The sequence below is a fragment of the Schistocerca piceifrons genome, chromosome 3 (assembly GCF_021461385.2).
Source record: "Schistocerca piceifrons isolate TAMUIC-IGC-003096 chromosome 3, iqSchPice1.1, whole genome shotgun sequence".
Taxonomy (NCBI): Eukaryota; Metazoa; Arthropoda; class Insecta; order Orthoptera; family Acrididae; genus Schistocerca; species Schistocerca piceifrons.
Window position 1 is genome coordinate 889,954,736 of NC_060140.1, and position 21,531 is coordinate 889,976,266.

The 21,531-nt window shown below is 39.2% G+C and overlaps 1 protein-coding gene across 3 annotated transcripts in view; it reads left to right on the forward strand.

Moving 5' to 3' along the window:
- The window catches only part of LOC124789305, a 52,634-nt gene that overhangs the window by 18,854 nt on the left and 12,249 nt on the right, over positions 1–21,531 (forward strand). For all 3 annotated transcript variants that reach the window (XR_007016108.1, XR_007016109.1, XM_047256616.1), the window contains exon 2: positions 8,350–8,460. Coding sequence is in view for 1 of the 3 variants with exons in the window: in XM_047256616.1 (XP_047112572.1) it covers positions 8,350–8,460 (111 nt within the window). In the remaining 2 variants the exon portion in view is untranslated. The remainder of the gene's footprint in view (positions 1–8,349; positions 8,461–21,531) is intronic.

Genomic DNA, 21,531 nt, shown 5'->3' on the forward strand with positions numbered 1-21,531 from the left:
AGAAGAGATACTGAATTTAATTGATGAAAGGAGAAAATTCAAAAATGCAGTAAGTGAAGCAGGCAAAAAGGAATACAAACGTCTCAAAAATGAGATCGAAAGGAAGTGCAAAATGGCTAAGCAGGGATGGCTAGAGGACAAATGTAAGGATTTAGAGACTTATCTCACGAGGGGTAAAATAGATACTGCTTACAGGAAAATTAGAGACACCTTTGGAGAAAAGAGAACCACTTGCATGAATATCAAGAGCTCAGATGGAAACCCAGTTCTAAGCAAAAAAGGGAAAGCAGAAGGTGGAAGGAGTATATAGAGTGTCTATACAGGTGTGATGTTCTTGAGGATAATATTATGGAAATGGAAGAGGAGGTAGATGAAGATGAAATGGGAGATACGATACTGTGTGAAGAGTTTGACAGAGCACTGAAAGACCTCAGTTGAAACAAGGCCCCGGGAGTAGATAACATTCCATTAGACCTACTGACAGCCTTAGGAGAGCCAGTCCTGACAAAACTCTACCATCTGGTGAGCAAGATGTAAGAGACAGGTGAAATTCCCTCAGACTTCAAGAAGAACATAATTCTAATCCCAAAGAAAGTAGGTGTTGACAGATGTGAAAATTACCGAACTATCAGCTTAATAAGTCACAGCTGCAAAATACTAACACGAATTCTTTACAGACGAATGGAAAAACTAGTAGAAGCCAACCTCGGGGAAGATCAGTTTGGATTCCGTAGAAACACTGGAACACGTGAGGCAATACTGACCTTACGACTTATCTTAGAAGAAAGATTAAGGAAAGGCAAACCTACGTTTCTAGCATTTGTAGACTTAGAGAAAGCTTTTGACAATGTTGACTGGAATACTCTCTTTCAAATTCTGAAGGTGGCAGGGGTAAAATACAGGGAGCAAAAGGCTATTTACAATTTGTACAGAAACCAGTTGGCAGTTATATGAGTCGAGGGGCATGAAAGGGAAGCAGTGGTTGGGAAGGGAGTGAGACAGGGTTGTAGCCTCTCCCCGATGCTATTCAATCTGTATATTGAGCTAGCAGTGAAGGAAACAAAAGAAAAATACAGAGTAGGTATTAAAATCCATGGAGAAGAAATAAAAACTTTGAGGTTCGCCGATGACATTGTAATTCTGTCAGAGACAGCAAAGGACTTGGAAGAGCAGTTGAATGGAATGGACAGTGTCTTGAAAGGAGGATATAAGATGAACATCAACAAAAGCAAAACGAGGATAATGGAATGTAGTCGAATTAAATCAGGTGATGCTGAGGGAATTAGATTAGGAAATGAGACACTTAAAGTAGTAAAGGAGTTTTGCTATTTGGGGAGCAAAATAACTGATGATGGTCGAAGTAGAGAGGATATAAAATGTAGGCTGGCAATGGCAAGGAAAGCGTTTCTGAAGAAGAGAAATTTGTTAACATCGAGCATAGATTTAAGTGTCAGGAAGTCATTTCTGAAAGTATTTGTATGGAGTGTAGCCATGTATGGAAGTGAAACATGGACGATAAATAGTTTAGACCAGAAGAGAATAGAAGCTTTCGAAATGTGGTACTACAGAAGAATGTTGAAGATTAGATGGGTAGATCACATAACTAATGAGGAGGTATTGAATGGAATTGGGGAGAAGAGGAGTTTGTGGTACAACTTGACTAGAAGAAGGGATCGGTTGGTAGGACATGTTCTGAGGCATCAAGGGATCACCAATTTAGTACTGGAGGGTAAAAATCGTAGAGGGATACCAAGAGATGAATACACTAAATAGATTCAGAAGGATATAGGCTGCAGTAGGTACTAGGAGATGAAGAAGCTTGCACAGGATAGAATAGCATGGAGAGCTGCATCAAACCAGTCTCAGGACTGAAGACCACAACAATAACAACATGGCAGAACTCTTGCTTTAACACATTTTCCTGAATTTGAATTGCAAGAACGACCAGGACCTTTTCATGCAATGACAGATCATAGCCAGTGCGGGAAAATGACACCACCCAAGAAATGAGAAGGGTTGCAGGCGTGAAGAATCTTTTAGTTACTTTGCTCTGGTTGAAGGCAATCAGTTTGAGGTATGTTGAAACTTTCCTAATTATTTATGCAGTAACTGATGAGAGAGTGAAAAATTTCATAAACTGATGTGTAGTGGGCAGACACCGAAAGATGAAAGGGGGAAATCTAATGCTGTGCCATCAGAGGAAATTGTCGAAATTGAAGATCACAGTATATCATTCCCCGTCAAGGAAAGTCATTATGGCTGCCACACTATGCACTACCTAGACTGTGAGATAACTGTGAAAAAAATTCACCAACTTCTTATTGCCGAGCATCCTAACTCGACAGTGAAATACAAGTACTATAATAAAATTTTTTCATGAAAACTTATTTGCTTTCGGAAGGCCAAAGGAAACACTTACTGCACCTGAAAAGGGCTGACATTAAGGATAAAGTCAAACACACTCAATAAGGTCACAAAGTGAGAAGCTGTAGCAGAAAAGAATGTCCATATCCAAAGATTTAAGAAGTTTTATGATGCTGTAAAAAGCGGGAAAAGACAATCAGAGACTGATCCTGCAGCTACTGCTTCGTTTCAACTACAGGCAAAATGTTCAACTTCCCTCGTGTCGCTATGCAAGAACAGACCTATTTGTGCCGGTTGACTGTGTGCTGAATTTTGTATACATAATCTACAAACGAAATCATCTGTTATTTTATCCCCATCACAAAGAGAATGCAAAGAAAGGACCCAGCGAAGTTTGTTCTTTTTTATTAAGCTACATCACTGAGTATGTAGCACCAGATGTGAAAAAGTTTCTTCTGTTTTGAGAAAACTGTCTGCAACAGAGCAAACCCAACACAATGATCCACCTGCAGTCAGCTCTTGTGGAGTTTCACTGGTTTGAAATAATATATCATCTTTAACTTATCCACGGTCTTTCATTCCTGCCAGGCAATAATGTATTTGGGGTAATGAAGAGAGTTCTCAAGAGAGAAAAGAGAATGTATGCTATTCAGGAGTGTATAGTAACTGCAAATTGTAATTTCTTTGCACACTTGGTGGATGGAAATTAAATAGTAGACTTCAAGAAGTGATAGCCATTAATCTAGAAGAAGACTTGCTTTTCTATTGATTCATCAAGATGAGGTATTCCAGGGGCTGGCAAGGTACCACTAAATATTTCAAAATTTCATCATTACTATTGTAAATCTTCATGCTAGGAGTTGTGGAAGCATTGGCTTCAGATCAATAGTTTCACTTGAAATTTGATAATAGGAAGAAACCACAATTGTCAGATGAAAAGTGATTCAATTGTGAAAGTACCTATAGGAGTGAAGAAACTGGAAGACATTAAAAATTATGTACAATTTATTACCCATAGTGAAAATGTCATCCTTCTGGAATGAAATATTAACTTGGCCAGTTGCAGATGTGCAGGAAATTTAGGTAGGCCTGCTGTACTGTAAACATGGAATACTATTTTGTTTTGTTGTATGTTTTTCCATCTGTAAACAGCATTAATCTGCAGAACCAATCAAACATGTCTTTGTGCATGCCTGCAAAAAACACAGGAGCAGTGTATTGCTTTCTAAATGAATGTAGTTAATTTGTTTCTGTATTTCTTGAAATTTTTTAAGCAATTTGCATTGATGACAAAAACAGCCTAAATCCACCGCAAAAAAATCTTTTATTGTACAAATAGCATACCAGATTGATGTTGGACATTAACAGTAAACTTATTGAGTCTTGCTTAATCGTCTGTTTAAGTTTCACCTCATTCTGTATTGCTTTTCATACTTTTTTAAAATAAGATCAATGTGACTTCGGTTGTTTTTGCAATCTGCAATATATCTATATTGTTGTGACAGGTGAAATCACTTTTGTCCAGTCACAGCCATGGGTTCTGTGATTGTTCAGGGAGAAGGCTTGTCATACTAGAACATGTGAAATATTAATTCACTTTTATTACATTAATGAATAAAAGATTTACTTAACTTTGACACACTTCTTTGCCACAAAGCTACTGGATAGTTTACAGCTCTTGTGAGCTAGCAGTGTCACAGATTAACAAACTGTTATCTTGAAGTACGATGTTCAGCCTTGACAAAAGTGTATGTCTATCTGAAATTTCACAAACACTGACCTTCTTGATGTTATTGACAGCTGAAGTTGGTCTCGAACTAGGCTGAGCTCAGTGTGAGGTTGCTGCTGTGACTGAGAGGGAGGCATTATTTTCTTGAGTGCCTCCCATATCCCACTGTGGATTTCAGTGAGCCCTCACAATCTCTGGACAGTACCTCATTCATCTCCCCCAAATCTCTGCACCATCGTCATGTATGGTGGATGAACATGACTATAGCAGGGGGAGATCTGGATGCGGGCACAGATGATGAAGCTGGGAGGGAAACTATGTCTAACGGTGCCTCCCTGCCCACACCCCAGTATCAACTGTGAGAGCTTTCAGGAACATCAGTCAAAAAACCATATACCATATGCAGGGTGCACACTCACATCCAGAGACATAGATGTTGTGGAGGACTGCAAGGCAAAAGGATCCTCTGGAGCAGCATAATGACCTGGACATGGCTCATACACAGACATTGGTTCGGGCAGCTGTGCAGGAACTGGCACCAGTGATATTGGCGTTGGCGGTGTTTCCATCTCAGTGAGCACTGTTGTGGATACTGCCGGCCATGACTGGCGATGAAATGGCTGTGACTGTGGATGAGCACCCCAGTGAAGTGCTGGGTCTGAGAACAAACATTATGCAGTATCAGTAATTAAAACTTCCGGGCTAAGAGGCCGTGGTCCAATAGTAGAAATACTTCTCCCTGACGTTTCGTTGCCAGCTGTGGGCAACATCATCTGAGGTGAGTCTACGACTGGCTGCTAGGCCGTGGAGGTCCTGTTTATATAGAGCGCGTAGAGGGCGCCACCACTCGTCACGTGTTGTCAACAGTAAAACTATCTCTGGCTGGCGTCATTACTCTCGATCGAAGGTAATTGATTGTCACATCTTTGGTGCAGAGTCGATCGCCATATCTTATCTAGCTTTAAGCCTTCTTCTTTCCTGTTAAAATTATTGTGGTGTTTAAAAATCTCTACAGCCTCTCTATACATACGTGTATAATAATGCGATGTCTTAGCTAGCACGCTCGTCTCACTAAATTTTATTTCATGGTCACCCGTTTCAAAAACATGTTCTGCTACAGCCGATTTGTCCATGTGTCCCAGTCGACAGTTCCTTTTATGTTCAGTTAGGCGAGTATTGATACTTCTTTTTGTGGTTCCAATGTAAACCTTCCCACAACTACACGGAATCTTAGAGACACCAGGAGTAGCTAGAGGGTGTCGTGCATCTTTCGCCGATCTTAAGCATTCACTAATCTTCTTGGTGGGTCTACACGCTATGATTATTCTGCAGCATGTTCATGAGCATACTTGTATGCAGCTGGTTGTGGTGGCACCACAGAAATCCAGCCAAACAGTGGACGACATAAGTGTCCGATCACGTTGGTAAGAACCCTGTGCTCACAATGCTGTTTATTGCCAAAGACTTCATCCTGCAGCTGAAACTTTTTCCAACCTGGCGGAATGAATTATTTCTGTGGTTGCCACAAGAGATGTAACAAGGTACAGCGTCTACGACCATGTAACAATTGTGCCAGCTACTTCCATTCCCGTGACAAGGAGCAGCAGGAAGACAAAGAAATTCCAGTTCCTGTTGCCGTGTGTAGGAGGAACAGAGTTTTACGATGTGTCTTTTCAGTGTTTGAACGAACTATTCAGCTTCTCTATTTCACTGTGGGTGAAAACGTGCAGTAATCACATGGTGCGTGCCATTGTTGGCACATAACTGTCGGAATTAGCTGACATGAATTGTGGACAACTGTCAGAGACAATGACCCAAGGGAAACCTCCAGGACAAAAAATAGAAGATAAAGAGAATACGGTGCTTGGTTTGCAGTAATGGTGGATGTTACGGGAACAATGAAAGGAAACTTACTGCAAGTACTGAATGTTCCAGAATGGACTCACAAAATCAATGTGAATGCACTGTCACAGTCCGGATGGATGTGGCCACTCAAAAAAGTGTTGTGGCTGAACTGACTGATTTTCTGCACAAGTTTGCAATGAGCAGTCACCTGCTCAATTTGAGCATCTGCGCCCTGCCACATACAATGACAGCAGATGAGTTGCTTTTTGTCAACTATGCCCAAATGTCCGTAATGCAATAAAGACAGAACTTCTCGCTGTAGGTATTGAGGAATCACAGCCTGTGTTGTTGTTTTCTGTAGGCAACAGTAAAACATCTGACTGAGTGCGTGAAAATGCAAAAAATAGCGTTGTGCAACTGGATGGGAGAGATCCTGTCCAACTCCATGGATACTCCTGACACACACATTGCAAAACAATTTAGAGCTGTGTCAGAACAACAACTTAGAGCTGTGTCAGAAGCAGTTGCTGTGGCAGCACGCCAAAAGTTGAGAGAAAAATTTTGAAGACATTCAGTGTGCTGAGAATCGATTTGAAAACATGATTCCTCTGACGAGTCAAATGCTGTGTGTAGGTACAAATCGGTAACCAAGACAACATGTCAGCATTTGAATGTTGGGTAGTGTGCCTGTGGAACAACTCGTGCTGATAATTAGACAATATCAGAGCCCAAAGTTGCAATTTTTGTGCTGTCCGATGGACAGTGGGCAGTGAAGTGTGCCTCTAATTGTGCCCTGTAGTCCCCTTTTCCTGATTGTGGTATGATCAAAATTTTGGAGCAGCTACTGGCAGTGTTGGTGCTTATTTCTGTAGTAAGGACATCAGTTGTCCAACAGTGAGCAGCAGGCATTCTATCTGCTGTTCCTGAAAGTGTGCAAGATTGGTTTACAGACACTTCCTGTGGCCAGACATGTTGAAATATAGTACACACACAAATAAAACTGACTAGAAGCGGAGGAACAAAAAATTTAGAAAAAAGAAGTGTACAACAGGCAGACAGCTGGTGTGAATTATGAGCTGGTTAAATGGCGATCATTGTCACCATTTGTTGTGACCAGGTGAAACCACTTTTTTCTGGCCACAACTGTGGGTTCTTTGATTGCTTTGGGAGAAGCGTCATCATATTAAAACACCTGAAATATTAGTCCACTTTATTACATTAATGAATAAAAGATTTACTTAAATTTGACACATTTCTTTGCCACAGGAGAACTATGTAATTTACAGCTGTCATGGACTAGCAAAGTGTCACTTGAAGCACTAATTAACAAAAATTCTTTTGAAATACAGTGGTCAAGCAGGAACTCTTTAACTAACTAAAAACTATTTTTTAGTAAATATGCTTTAAGATATGTTGGGTCAAGGAATATTCTATACTGGTCATTCACTTTGACCAATAACATTATGTTAATGGCTGGTGTGATGTCACCATTTTGATGTGTGTTTTGGCAATTTGGTTGTTAATTGTCGAAGCCAACAAATGTGGAAAAAAAAACTGTTTATAATGATTGACTGATCTGTAGCTTAGCCTGAGCTCTAGGTTAGGTCGGAATGTGACAGTTTAGTTATGAGTTGGCAAAGCCTACAAATGTGAAAGTAAAAAACGTGCTTGTGGTGACAGACTGATCTTTAGATTAGGCTGTGTGAAATAATCACCACTTACACGGTGTTATAGTCACCATGCTGTTTACAGTGCTTGCTGCATGTTTCACCAGCCAAAGCCGACAACTAATATCGAGCATTCCTTTTCATCTGACATGTTTTAAATTTTCCTAGTTCTTTAAAGCTTTTTTTTCTCTCTTTTGAAAGTTTATTATGTAGCTGGACTCCTTGTTAAAACATAGCAATTTGGGTCTTAACTTCATTCTTTCTGTCCAGGTATAGCATATATGGCATCTGGTTTGATGCTCATTTACAGATCTGTTTGCTACATATTGGTCAATTTTTTCCTGTGTAAAATGTGTGGTGTGAAATATGTAATCACTTGGAACTGTCTAAATACAGCTGCCTCTAGTGCCAAAGGAACTTGTTTCCTGGTGTCACAGCACACATCCCACTGCCCCATCTTTCCTTTTAGTCAGTTTTTTTCGACTGTTCCTTTAATCAACAATTCTACAGAAAAATCCACACTTCATCAGTCAACTGAATTTTCAACATCCTTCGACAAGACCGCATTTCAAACACTTCGATTCAGCTTCCTGTTTCAGTGTTGTATTTTAGCCCTTATTTTGTCATTGCATCCAGTGTTCCAGTAACTTTATAAACAGAGAGACTGTTTACTATCTTAGGTTTTAAGCATATGTATATTTATTTACTGTTACATAAAATATTTGCATTTTCTTATTTTTTCAGATATAACATAAAGATGAGCAATTTAAGTGGACATACTTCAGTATCCTATGAAAGTGATTTTATACAGTTGACAGAACTTGCGGGAATAAAAATGCAACCAGAAATAATCAGGTAATTGTTGCGAATTTTTTGACTCACCTCAGTGGGATGACAACAGAAATAAAAATATAGAGATTTGTTCATCAAAAAAGACCCTAATAATGCCATACAATCATAGTACATACAGAAATCAACTGGTTTGCTAAAATATCACTACAGAATGCACAACTGTCACAATATGTTTAGTGCAGTCCTTTCCTAGACTTAGTGTTTGCCATAGACAAGGATATCATCAGGAGGGCCTGAGGGAAGTATGATAGGATTGCTTTTGTTCTCTATATACATAAATGATTTGCTGTATAGGGTGAGCAGCAGTCTGTGACTATTTGCTGATGATTTGGTAGTCTATGGGAATTTTTCTCTGTCCAGTGACTGCAGGATGACTTAGAATTTGTGTTTGGTGTGATGAGTGGCATCTTGTATAAATGTAAAAAATGTTAGTTAATGCGGATGATTGGGAAGAACAATGGTGTGCTGTTAAAATACAGTATTACCAGCGTGTTACTTGACACAGTGACATCGATTAAATATCAAGGTCTAATGTTGCAAAGTAATGTGAAGTAAAATTAGCATGAAAGGTCAATAGTAGGGAAGGCAAATGGATGGCTTTGGTTTACTGGGAGGATTTTAGAACAATGTAGCTCGTCACTAAAGGAGACCATACATAGAACACTAATGTGACCCATTCTTGAGTACTGCCCAGGAGTTTTGGATCCCCACCAAGTCAGATTAAAAGAAGACATTGAAGCATGACCACTGCTAAATTTATTAGTGTTAGGTTTGATCAGCAAGTGAATGTCAGGAATATGCTTAATTAGCTCAAATGAGAATCCCCTGGGGCAAATAAAAAATTCTTTTCATAAAACACTATTGAGAAAAATTAGAGAAGTGGAATTTGCAGCTGACTGCAGAATCATCCTACTGCTGCCATCACATGTTTCGCGTAAGGACTACAAAGACAAGATAAGAGAAATTAGGGCTTGTATGGAAGCACATAGACAGTTGTTTTCCCGAGCTCCAGTTACTACTGGAACAGAAAGGGAATGACTAGTAGTAGTAATAGCAGGAGTAGTAGTAGTAGTAGTAGTAGTAGTAGTACAAGGTACCCTCCCCTGGGTATCTTACGGTGACTTGCAGAGTATGCATGTAGATATGGATGTTAGTTAGTTAGTTAGTTTCACATTCCTTGCATCATTTGCCTGATAAATCGTAATGATTTGGCACGATTGGTTTTACATACACATCACAACTTTATATATATATATGTGAGTCAGTAATTCCTTTCCACATTGCAGTCACAGGAATTCTTCTACAGAATGGAAGGTGTTGTCCAGGAGAAACTTTTTTAGTTTTTTTTTCTTGTAAGTTATCAGAAGTTTTTGTTGTAGCATTGTGCACACCTTTTTGTGCTAAAAACAATGTTAATGTGGAGTAATGAGTCTAGCTTTCCTATTGGTATTGTAGTTATGTACATCATTGTTCCTTTTGAACTGCAGGAGGTTATTTACAATAAACTCCATGAGGAGATGAATATACTGTGAAGCAATAGTCAGAACACTCAACTTTTTAAAAAGATATCTACAAGATGAATATGAGTGTGCACCATATATTACTTTTACAGCACATTTTTTGAGCAATGAAGATTTCCTTTCTTAAAGATGATTTACCCCAGAAGATTATTCCGTATCACATTACTGAATGAAAATATGCAAAATGTGGCAACTTAATAATTAGTCCCTCACCAAGATATGAAATGATCTTAAGTGCAAATGTGGCTGGAATAAGCTGTTTGAGGAGTTCTGAAATGTGTGATTTCCAGTTTAAATCCTCATCAATATGAACACACAAGAATATTGAAGTTTCCACCGTATTTATTATTCTGCACCATGTGTTACACTTGTCATTGCTGCAGTACTCGTAGGTGTGCAGAACTGACTATGCTGTGACTTTTTAAAATGGAAAGTGAGGCCATTCACAGGAAACCAGTCAACAATACTTTTAAGAACATTATTTACCATTTCTTCTGTTTTTGTACATATGTTTGGATTGATTACAATACTGGTATTGTCTGCAAAAGAACTAATTCTGCTTGTTGTTTAGAAGCCAGAAGATCATTTACAAATACGAGGAACAATAGTGTATCTAAGATTGAGCTTGGGGAACCCCATACATGATTCATTCCCAGAAGAATAATGTCCCTGGACTATATTGGTTGAGTTACTAAACAACCTTTTGCTTTCCTTCGGTTAGATATGAAATTATCTGCTGGTTGGCTATACCCTCAGTCCCTCAAAATTTCAATTAATATACGAGAATATTGTGATTCGCACAGTCAGGTTGCAGAAAATACAATTCTGCACTGTTCTATTATTTAATGCTTGTAAAATTTGGTGAGTGAACAGGTAATTTGCATTCTCAGTAGAACAAGTATACTGAAATCCAAATCGTGATTTACGAAGGATATTACTGTTGCTTGGGTGATATACTATTCTAGAATTCAGCATCTTCTCAAAAATTCTGGAAAACGATGTCAGCAGTGAAACAGGTCAGCAGTTATTGAAATCTCCCCTATCACCATTCTTATAGAGGGGTTTGACAATGGCATATTTCAGTCTCTGGAAAAAGGCTTTGCATTATACATTTCAGATAAGACAGGTTGTTATATGCAGCAGATCTGTTGTACTCTATTGGAGACACCATCAGAACTAGATGAACTTGTATTTTTGTCACTATATTGTTCATATGGTACATAAATGTGTGCCAGAAGCTGCCTGAAGAATATATGATAGAGGAAAGCTCTTCACCACAGTTTGAACAATCATATGAAATATAGAGGTATTTTTGTGGTGAATAGGTTTAGAGAAATAAGTAAAAAATAATTTTAAGGGTGCCATCAGGATATCTAGTGGATAAAGGAAAGAGAAAATACAAAATTGGACAGAAGTACTAGAGAGACACATGCATTCAATAATATTTAACAGAAAATACAGATTGTGCTGTAAATATATGAAGAGTAGCTTCATTTATTGGATCTTGGGGCATGTGTACACAGAAATGTACAGAAGTGGCTGTCTGTAGTACAAAACATGTCTTTGTAGAGTAATAAGAGGAAGGTTTGCGATGGTAAGTAGTAAGAGAGGAAAAGTAGACAAGACCAATTTTTTATCTTAACTATTTTATAGATATTCTGAATATAATATAGCAATCATATGAAACTGAGATTAAGCCAGTTCCCAAAAGATCTTAAATACATACTCATATTTTCCCAACCGAGTGACTTGGTGTGGTGGTTAGCACACTAGACTTGCATTCGGGATTGGACTCACATTTGGGAGGATGGGGGTTAAATCCCGCATCTGGTCATCCTGATTTAGGTTTCCATGATTTCCCTAAATTGTTTCAGGCTAATGCCAGGATAGTCCCTTTAAAAGGGCACAACTGATTTCCTACCCCCATCCTTTCCTAGTCTGAGCTTGTGCTCCATCTCTAATGACGTCATTTTCTATGAGATATTAAACACTAATCTCCTCCTCCTCCTCCTCCTCCTCCTCCTCCTCCTCCTCCTCCTCCTCCTCATATTTTCCCCACATATAGCAGTAATCGTTTCCCTTTCATGTATTCTAAAAGTATACGAACATGACTTAAAATGAGGCAAAAAGTTGTGTGTTTGTTGAGTGCACTATTTGTTATAAATAAGTAACAGTGATAAGCAGTTTACATGACAATGCTATAATATATGAATATAAAAGAGAATTCAGTGAAGTATGCTGTGATAAAATATAAAAAGTAATGTTGCTGCACTGGATCTTTATCGACACTTGCAAAACTGAATGTATAGTAGTGGGGGGGGGGGGGGGGAAATAGTTTTTGGAGAGGTAAACTCTCCCCTGTTAAACTGTGGTTTATACCATTTGAGACATCTTTAATCCACTGAGCTACTGAACTTCTGGGAGGCCAATTAGCAGTTCACTCAGTCTCTTCAATCTAATCAACACCAAAAATTAGACTGTTAATATTCCTTTTGTCCTCCACCTTTTCAGAATACCTTAAAAAATGTAATTTTGCACTGTCAGTAATAAGAGCCAGGCACTTCCAAAAACTGCTTTCTTTAGAATGATTATTTTGTGAAAATTCTGTTTGAGAGATCCCTTTCTGAAGTTGAAGCAGTCCCTGCAGAAATCGACTTTCAACTCCTCCTGCCCTCCCCCCCCCCTCCCCTTCACCCCCCCCCCTCCTCCTCCCTGCTGGAAGTGTAATGGGAAAAGTGACAGGAAAAGATCTCTAGTTGCTGTGCAGCAACTATCGTTCAGTTAATCAAATTGCAGTTAAAGTGTACCATCTCTTAAATGTAATGGTATTACTCATCTGTCTAAACTTGATAATTAGCAACACTCTGTAGTTATAAATAAGGAACACTGTCTGCCACCTATGCTGCACAAATAAATTCAAATAGAATCTTCACAGCTCATAGCATAAGGATGTGAGTCTTGCTTGATTTGATCATAATACATTTTGTGAAGTCTACCCTACTTCTTATCTTAGAAGATAGATTAAGGAAAGGCAAACCTATGTTTCTAGCATTTGTAGACTTAGAGAAAGCTTTTGACAGTGTTGACTGGAGTGGCCGTGTGGTTCTAGGCGCTACAGTCTGGAGCCGAGCGACCGCTACGTTCGCAGGTTCGAATCCTGCCTCCGGCATGGATGTGTGTGATGTCCTTAGGTTAGTTAGGTTTAATTAGTTCTAAGTTCTAGGTGATTGATGATCTCAGAAGTTAAGTCGCATAGTGCTCAGAGCCATTTGAACCATCTTCCAAATTCTGAAGGTGGCAGGTGTCAAACACACAGAACGAAAGGCTATTTACAATTTGTACAGAAACCAGATGGCAGCTATAAGAGTTGAGGAAGACGAAAGGGAAGCATTGGTTGGGAAGGGAGGGAGACAGGGTTGTAGCCTATCCCCGATGTTATTCAGTCTGTATATTGAGCAAGCAGTAAAAGATACAAAAGAAAAATTTGGAGTAGGAGTTAAAATCCATCGAGAAGATAAAAATTTTGAGGTTCGCTGATGCAAGGGACCTGGAAGTGCAGCTTGAAAGAAGGATATACGATGAACATCAACAAAAGCAAAACGAGAATAATTGAATTTAGTCTGATTAAATCAGGTGGTGCCGAGGGAATTAGATTAGGAAATGAGACGCTTGAAGTAGTAAATGAGTTTTGCTATTTGGGGAGCAAAATAACTGATGATGGTCGAAGCAGAGAGGATACAATTTGACCAGAAGAAGGGATCGGTTGGTAGGACATGTTCTGAGGCATCAAGGGATCACAAATTTAGCATTGGAGGGCACCGTGGAGGGTTAGTTAGGTTTAATTAGTTCTAAGTTCTAGGTGATTGATGATCTCAGAAGTTAAGTCGCATAGTGCTCAGAGCCATTTGAACCATCTTCCAAATTCTGAAGGTGGCAGGTGTCAAACACACAGAACGAAAGGCTATTTACAATTTGTACAGAAACCAGATGGCAGCTATAAGAGTTGAGGAAGACGAAAGGGAAGCATTGGTTGGGAAGGGAGGGAGACAGGGTTGTAGCCTATCCCCGATGTTATTCAGTCTGTATATTGAGCAAGCAGTAAAAGATACAAAAGAAAAATTTGGAGTAGGAGTTAAAATCCATGGAGAAGATAAAAATTTTGAGGTTCGCTGATGCAAGGGACCTGGAAGTGCAGCTTGAAAGAAGGATATACGATGAACATCAACAAAAGCAAAACGAGAATAATTGAATTTAGTCTGATTAAATCAGGTGGTGCCGAGGGAATTAGATTAGGAAATGAGACGCTTGAAGTAGTAAATGAGTTTTGCTATTTGGGGAGCAAAATAACTGATGATGGTCGAAGCAGAGAGGATACAATTTGACCAGAAGAAGGGATCGGTTGGTAGGACATGTTCTGAGGCATCAAGGGATCACAAATTTAGCATTGGAGGGCACCGTGGAGGGCAAAAATCGTAGAGGGAGACCAAGAGATGAATACACTAAGCAGATTCAGAAGGATGAAGGTTGCAATAGGTACTGGGAAATGAAGCAGCTTGCACAGGATAGAGTAGCATGGAGAGCTGCATCAAACCTGTCTCTGGACTGAAGACTACAAGAACAACAAATAACAATCTTAATGTCAATTGTTTAACAGATTTGAAAGTTTACTACGTTTTTTTATATGCTCATTACACAAAGAATCTTAAGTCCCTTTGGTTGGCAGAATTTATCATTATTGTGTTTTTGTAAATATTTTCAAAAAGATAACTCACAGAGTTTACTATAGTACAAGGGCCATCCAGAAAGTAAAGAACATTTCACCATAATAATAACACAGAAACTGAACATACGCATTTTGGCATATAATTTGCCTAGTTTTCCACAGTTGCCTTTGACAATAACTTCTTGTACCTCGGCACCGGTTTGTGTATACTCTCTTCATACCATGTGGCTGCTTGGCTATTCAACCAGTTCATGGCAGCATCTTTCAGATGATCATCATTTGTGAAGCATTTACCAGCAAGATGCTCCTTCATCTTTGGAAACAGGCAAAAGTTCGATGGTGCCGCATCTGGGCTGTAGGGAGGATGCTTGAAGATGTCCCACTAGAACTCCTCACAAAGAAAGGCTAGTATCTTCAGGACAGTATGCAGTCACGCATTGTCATGAAACAGAACAGTTTGAAGCAAGAGCTTGCCTCTTTGCCAGTTCTGGATAGTCGGATGAAGATGTTAAAGGGTAGCACAGTATGCATCACTATTGATTGTTGTGTTGTACGACATGAAATCGATGAGTGGGACTCCTTCACTGTCCTATACTACTGAAGCCATCAGTTTTTGAGTTGATGCAGTTTGTTCGAAATTGTGTTGCTGCTGTGAAGACAGGACCACACCACTCCATAGACTACATTTGTTACACCCTCACCATAAATGGTAACAAGTCTGCAAGGAATGTCATAGGGTCTAACATTTTCTACCTGCAGAAAATGAATAACACCCTGACTGTCACAGTCGGCGGGATTTACAGTCAGCACAGCCATTGTCACAGCTATCTCTGCACTTACCATGTGGGAAGATCCAACTCACAACCACATGGGGCAACTGTCTACATCACACTGAAAACCAGAAATCAACAAGCGGCTGCTGCAGGGCAGGTGAGCAGACTGTATGCACCAACATTATTTACTTGCTGGATGACGCTCATATATCTACCATCTCCTTGCTGTGGCCTTTGAAAGCCTAGTTCTTTTCTGTTGCTCATGTGTCATCTGTCTGTTGTAAGTGACAAATGTCCTCCGGAATGAATCTTTCACTCTGCAGTGGAGTGTGTGCTGTTTAGTAACTTGCCTGCAGATTAAAACTGTCTGACAGACAGGGACTCTGGATGGGAAACCTTGCCTTTCAAGGGGAATGCCCTTAACGTCTGATACCTAGACATGACACCTGATCTCAAGGCTTTTCATGTGCCAGCATCACCGCCCTACTTTCCAAACTTCACGGAAGCTCTTGTGTGTACATTTCTGGACTAGCACTCCTGGAAGGAGGCTATTGGGGAGGAATGGCTTAGGCACATCCAGGTGGATTGTTTTCAGGGTAAATCTTGCATTCTTGAATGGAATCTGCACTGTTTGCTGAACTGGCACACAAACCCAGGACCTTATCTTTCACTGGCAGTATTCATACTGATTGAGCTATCCAGGTAAGACTCACGACCTGCCCTCACAGCTTCACTTCTGCTAACACACCTTTTCATTCTGGAAACAAGTCCCTATGCTGTGGCCTAGCTATTTCTTCACAGTACCCTATTTTCCAGGAGTGCTAGTTCAGCAAGGTATGCAGGAGAGCTTCTGTGAAGTTATGAAAGCAAGAAAGAGATAATAGAACACATGAAACTTTGTGATGAGGGTGTGAATTGTGTCTGGGTAGCTCGGTTAGTTAGAGCACTGCTTGCAAAGGGCAACGTTCCAGCTATGAGTTCCGACCCAGCAGACAAATGTACTCTCCCAGTGAGAGCACTGAACTCTGTTCAGATTAAGTGATGGTGAGTAAGGAGTTTGGGTGGGGTGGGGGTGGGGGGGGGGGGGAGGAGGAGGTAGGGAGAAGACCTTCAGCTTTGCAATGTTAGCACAACCTAGTTCAGTCTGTTCAGAGCATTGCTAATGTCAGCATTGCCTATTTAGTGCGACCCTGTTTTGAGTTTTTTTTTTTTAAAGCATTCTCCAGTGTAATTTATCCCTTTTGTAAATGACCAAAAGTACTTACGGTGTGACCAGTAGCATCACAGCTTTTTGTCATTTTGAGCATTTCTTCAGCCCAGTTGGAAGTTTGTGCAACTTCCTTGTTTCCACTTCAGGTGATTAAATTGTTACTGTTTTTTCGTGTTAGTTGAAGCTTACAAGTTGTTTCCCGAAAGTCAAGTAGTATATATTTTTGCCACTCCCTAACAGGTCGCAGTATGTTCAGGCTGTTCAAATTAGGTAGGGGGGTGGAGCACTTCAACTTTGCAGTGCAGGCCAGGTCAGTCTGCTCCGAGTATCTGGTGCCAGGATTGCTCATTCAGTGCACCCCTGCTTTGAGACCACATCATGGTGAATACTTTTGTCGGGCGATCAAGGTCTGCATAGCCCTTCAGGAAGTCTGCTCTTTTCCTATGTACAAATCATGAAGTAGGTGAAGAAGTCTTAGGGAGACCAGGAAGGGGTGGACAATGATCCCCACTCTGGACAGCCGTAAGTGTAGTTTGTGTGCATGGGTTGTTGAAAGCAGACGATCGAATGAGTGTTCAGCTGTTAAACCAGTGTGTGTCATATCATTACAGAAGAATTGACCTTGTGAAAGGTGTGCACTAAGCTAGCCCCTAAACTGTTGATGGATGAGTAAAAGGCCAATCGAGTATTGATCGCGAGTAAACTGAAGGAATGCGTGGATATTGAACCAGATTAATTGGACATATTTATTATTGTTGCAGGAATCGAAAATGGTCAGTAAAATCGGTAAAAGTCAGTATTTTTCAGATTGGCCTGTATAGTCAGTTTTATGGATAGTTTTTTAAAGAAAAGTTTATGCGATAAAAAAGTTTGTGGCTGGTAAGTAATGTTTTATGTTGCAGATGGATTGAAAAATTAAAAATGCCATTGAGAACTCTCTGCTTTATGATTTTAACAAGTTTGTTCTGACATTAGAACTAGATGGCAAGAGACTTAGAACAATTGCCAACTGTTAAAAACTACTTTCAAGAGTTCATAAGTCAGCACAAAAGCAAGTTGATGAGTTCTCTGAACTACAAGAATATAGTTAAATTATTAAAAGACAAAACTTACAGAGCAGAAATTATTTGCCTGTACAGGTGTTTAAACATGTTCACAATTCACTCTTGTTTTTTTTCCCTAAAGAGAGAGCATTTAATGCATCTGATCTACAGTGAACTCACAATTTTTGTGGAAAACACATGAATTGATTTTGTGTTAGTGGTTCTCAGTTGAGTCTTCAAGCATATTGTGATAAATATTACTCACCAGTGAAAAACATAGTGTTTGACACTAGAGAAATTGAATTTATCAAGAAACTAATTGCTCAAGAAAGATGCTAAATTCCTAAGCAAGCTGGAAAGCTCTATGTGTGTGCTTGTATTTATATCTTGGAAAATTCTTGTTTGGATAAACCTGTGTTGTGGTGTGTTTGATCTTTGCATCCTGCAAAGAGGGTGAAAGAAGGATCATACACAAAATTGTGAAATTAGCTTCAGTTCTCCCAATTGAGAGTACATTGTACATGCGCTAGTTCATGCAGGGAGTAACTGACATTAGAGGAGGAAGAAGAATCAAGTAGAGACAAGGAGCCAGTGGATGTTTATGAGAGTTAGTCAGTTTTTTTGGACAGATGTATACCTCTGGAGGAAAAAAATCCACTACTGTTACATAAATCATGAAGGCTGTACTTACACTTTCGCATAGCAGCACAGGTGTGGAAAGGGGCTCCCATTGTTGGGGAACATGTAGAATGAAGATGCTGCAAGAACTTTGGATGCTTATTTGACTGTAAGAGATGCTCTAATAAATGTGGTTAAGGTTAAGGCTCACTTTGTAATCATCACTCAGGAACTTCTTCAGTTGGCACTTACAGCTCATGTCAGATACAAGCAGTACTGCAAAATTAGAAAAGAGTGGCCGAGGAAGACCTGAGGAAACAAGAACAGAAAGAAGAAAAATTATCACAAGCAACTGTGAAGAGTAATTTGAAAAAGTTAATATTGAACACAGTGAATGAGCACTGAAGAAACTGAAAGAGAAAGAAAAGGAGTAAAGGTTCACTGTTGGCTGATTACCGGATGACATAAACAAATCCTTGAAAGAAACAATAAATAAAAAGGACTTGGTGGGAAGTAGTGTGACCCAAGCAGTTTGGGGAGAGCTATGAAAATTAGGAAATGAGAAGTGAAGAAAATGAAAGACATAGAAAAGGTACAGAAAGCAGTTGATAAATGAAAAATCAGTGTTATAACTTCTAAAGAAGCAAAAACAGTCAGACTTTGTTACCTGATCTTGTGAAAAAAATGAGATCATTTTCCACATTACATTTAAAAATTGTAAACATTTTGTTTGTATTATTCTGAAATTTGTACTGTACAGCTGACTTTAAAGCTTTTTCTTGTTTTAGGTGTATTTGTGCTGAACTGAAGAACATCAGTATTATTATAATAAAGTGCAATTATTTTCCTGATTATTACTATTATTATTATTATTTGTAATTTTAAAATAATTTGTGATTTTAAAATAATTTTGTATGTTGACTAGCTTAGCACCTGCTGCTTCAGTCAAGTTAACTGTATGGTGTGCATAGATCTAACTTTCTTTCTTTTCTTTTTTAATCGAATTTTTATGTTGTTCACAAATTGCAACATCTTTTAAACTTCCCCGCACATTAGTTAAGGCCGTTGAAGAATGGTCTTTTCCAAACTTACTTCTGACTAAAAAAAGATTCTGGCAACTATAGTCGGAGTCTTAGTTAATTCTGCTTTTGAGCTCATATCGTGATATTTCCATGGAAACTTTCATCCCATAACATGTGTTTATATAGAAGCCAAATAAAAATTTTCATAGATTCAGCTTTAAATATGTTTTTTCATTCATTCATTTCATTGTTGCCCTTATGGACAGTGTTTGAACTCGAAAATCACATGATGACACAATTTTCACTTCTTTCCTTTCTTCCTCTTCTCTTCCCAAAATCTCTTCATCCTTTGGCTGTGCTCCTGTTTCCTTTGCTCTGTCCATAATGTTCCTTTCTTCTTTCTCTCCTTTACAATAAATTTTGCACTCCTAACTTTGTTTCTGAAGTATTTCCTGTCTCCTATCATTTGCCTGTTGATCCCTATCTGCCTTAAGTCTTCGTCTATTTCATACCAATTTGTTTTCTTGCTTGAGCTGTTTACTACATCAAATATTTTCTTTGTAAGTTGGTTGTTGTCCATTCTCTGTATGTGCCCATAGAAAGTTAATCTGCGTTTTCTGATTGCGTCTGTTAGTCTGTCAGTGTGCTGGTACAGCTCTTTGGTAGGTCGCTTCATCCATATGTCATCTCTGTGAATTGGTCCAAATATTTTTCTGAGAATTTTGCGTTCTATTTTTTCTGTGTCTGTGATGCCTGATGCTCCAATTGTGGTTGTTTCTGACGCGTACAATGTTTCTGGTAATACAACTGTTTTGTAGTGCCTAAGTTTGGCCTGCCTTGATATGCTTTTCTTATTATAATGTGACCATGTGAGTTTGTATGCCTTCTGGAGTTTCTTCGATCGTTCTATGTTAGCCTCCTTGTTTGATCCTCCCATTTGTATGTACTCCCCTAAATACTTAAATTTTTCGACTCTTTCTACGGATCCATATACCGTATGCATGGTGTGTACATTGTTGGTCTGTCGTTCCATATATTGTGTCTTCTCGTAAGATACCTGCAGACCTGTTTTGGCAGCTATTTCATGCAAGCATTCCAGTGCTTCCTTTGCCTCCTGTGTATTATTGCTGAGTATGGCTATATCATCTGTAAATGCCAGACATTTTATGATTGTTTTGGTTTCACGTGTTCTTCCCAGCTGTATTCCTTTAACTTGTTCCTCCCACTGCTTGATAATTTTGTCTAACACCATGTTGAACAGGATTGGTGAGAGCCCGTCTCCTTGTCGGACACCTGTGTGTATGTGGAAGGGTTCCGAAATTTCTCCCATGAACTTAATCTTGGAGGTAGTGTCTGTAAGCGTCTGTTGTATAAGTGCCCTGGTTTTTCTGTCGATACCATATTCTTCCAGTACGTCAAAGAGTGTCTGTCTGTCTATGGAATCATATGCTTTTTTAAAGTCCACAAAGGTAACTACAGTGTTTCTTGCCTGTCTGACTTTCAAAAGTGTTCTCAAGTTCCAGATCTGTTCGATGCATGATCTCCCCTTTTCTGAAGCCTGCCTGGTATTCCCCAATTTGCAGATCTGCTTGTGGTTCTAGTCTGTTTAATAGCACCTTAGAGAAAATTTTGTATGTAACTGGTACTAGCGAAATGCCTCTGTAATTGTTTGGATCTGACTTATCACCCTTTTTATGTAACGGATGGATCAATGCACATTTCCATTCCTCTGGCACTTTCTCTGTGATCCAAATTTCAGAGATAATCTTATGGATTTTTTTGGTGATGTTTTCATCTTGGAGTTTCCAGATCTCGGCGATAATACCATCTTCTCCGGCAGCTCTGTTATTTTTCATTTGTTTTATGATTTCCTCTATCTCTTCTATTGTGGGTGGATCAGAATCGGCATTAGATGTGGTCTTTTGGAATGTTAATTTTCCTGTAGGTTTTTTGCAATTAAGAAGTTTATCAAAGTAATGTTTGAGAATTTTACAGTTTTCTTTTGTGTTTGTTTCCAGGGATCCATCTGTTCTTCGGAAGCAGAGGCTAGGGGGTTGATAGCCCTTAATATTTTCTTTGAAAGTTCTGTAAAAATTTCTTGTGTTATTTCTTTTGAAATCTTCCTCAATTTCTTTTAGTCTGTTATTGTCATATGCTCGTTTTTC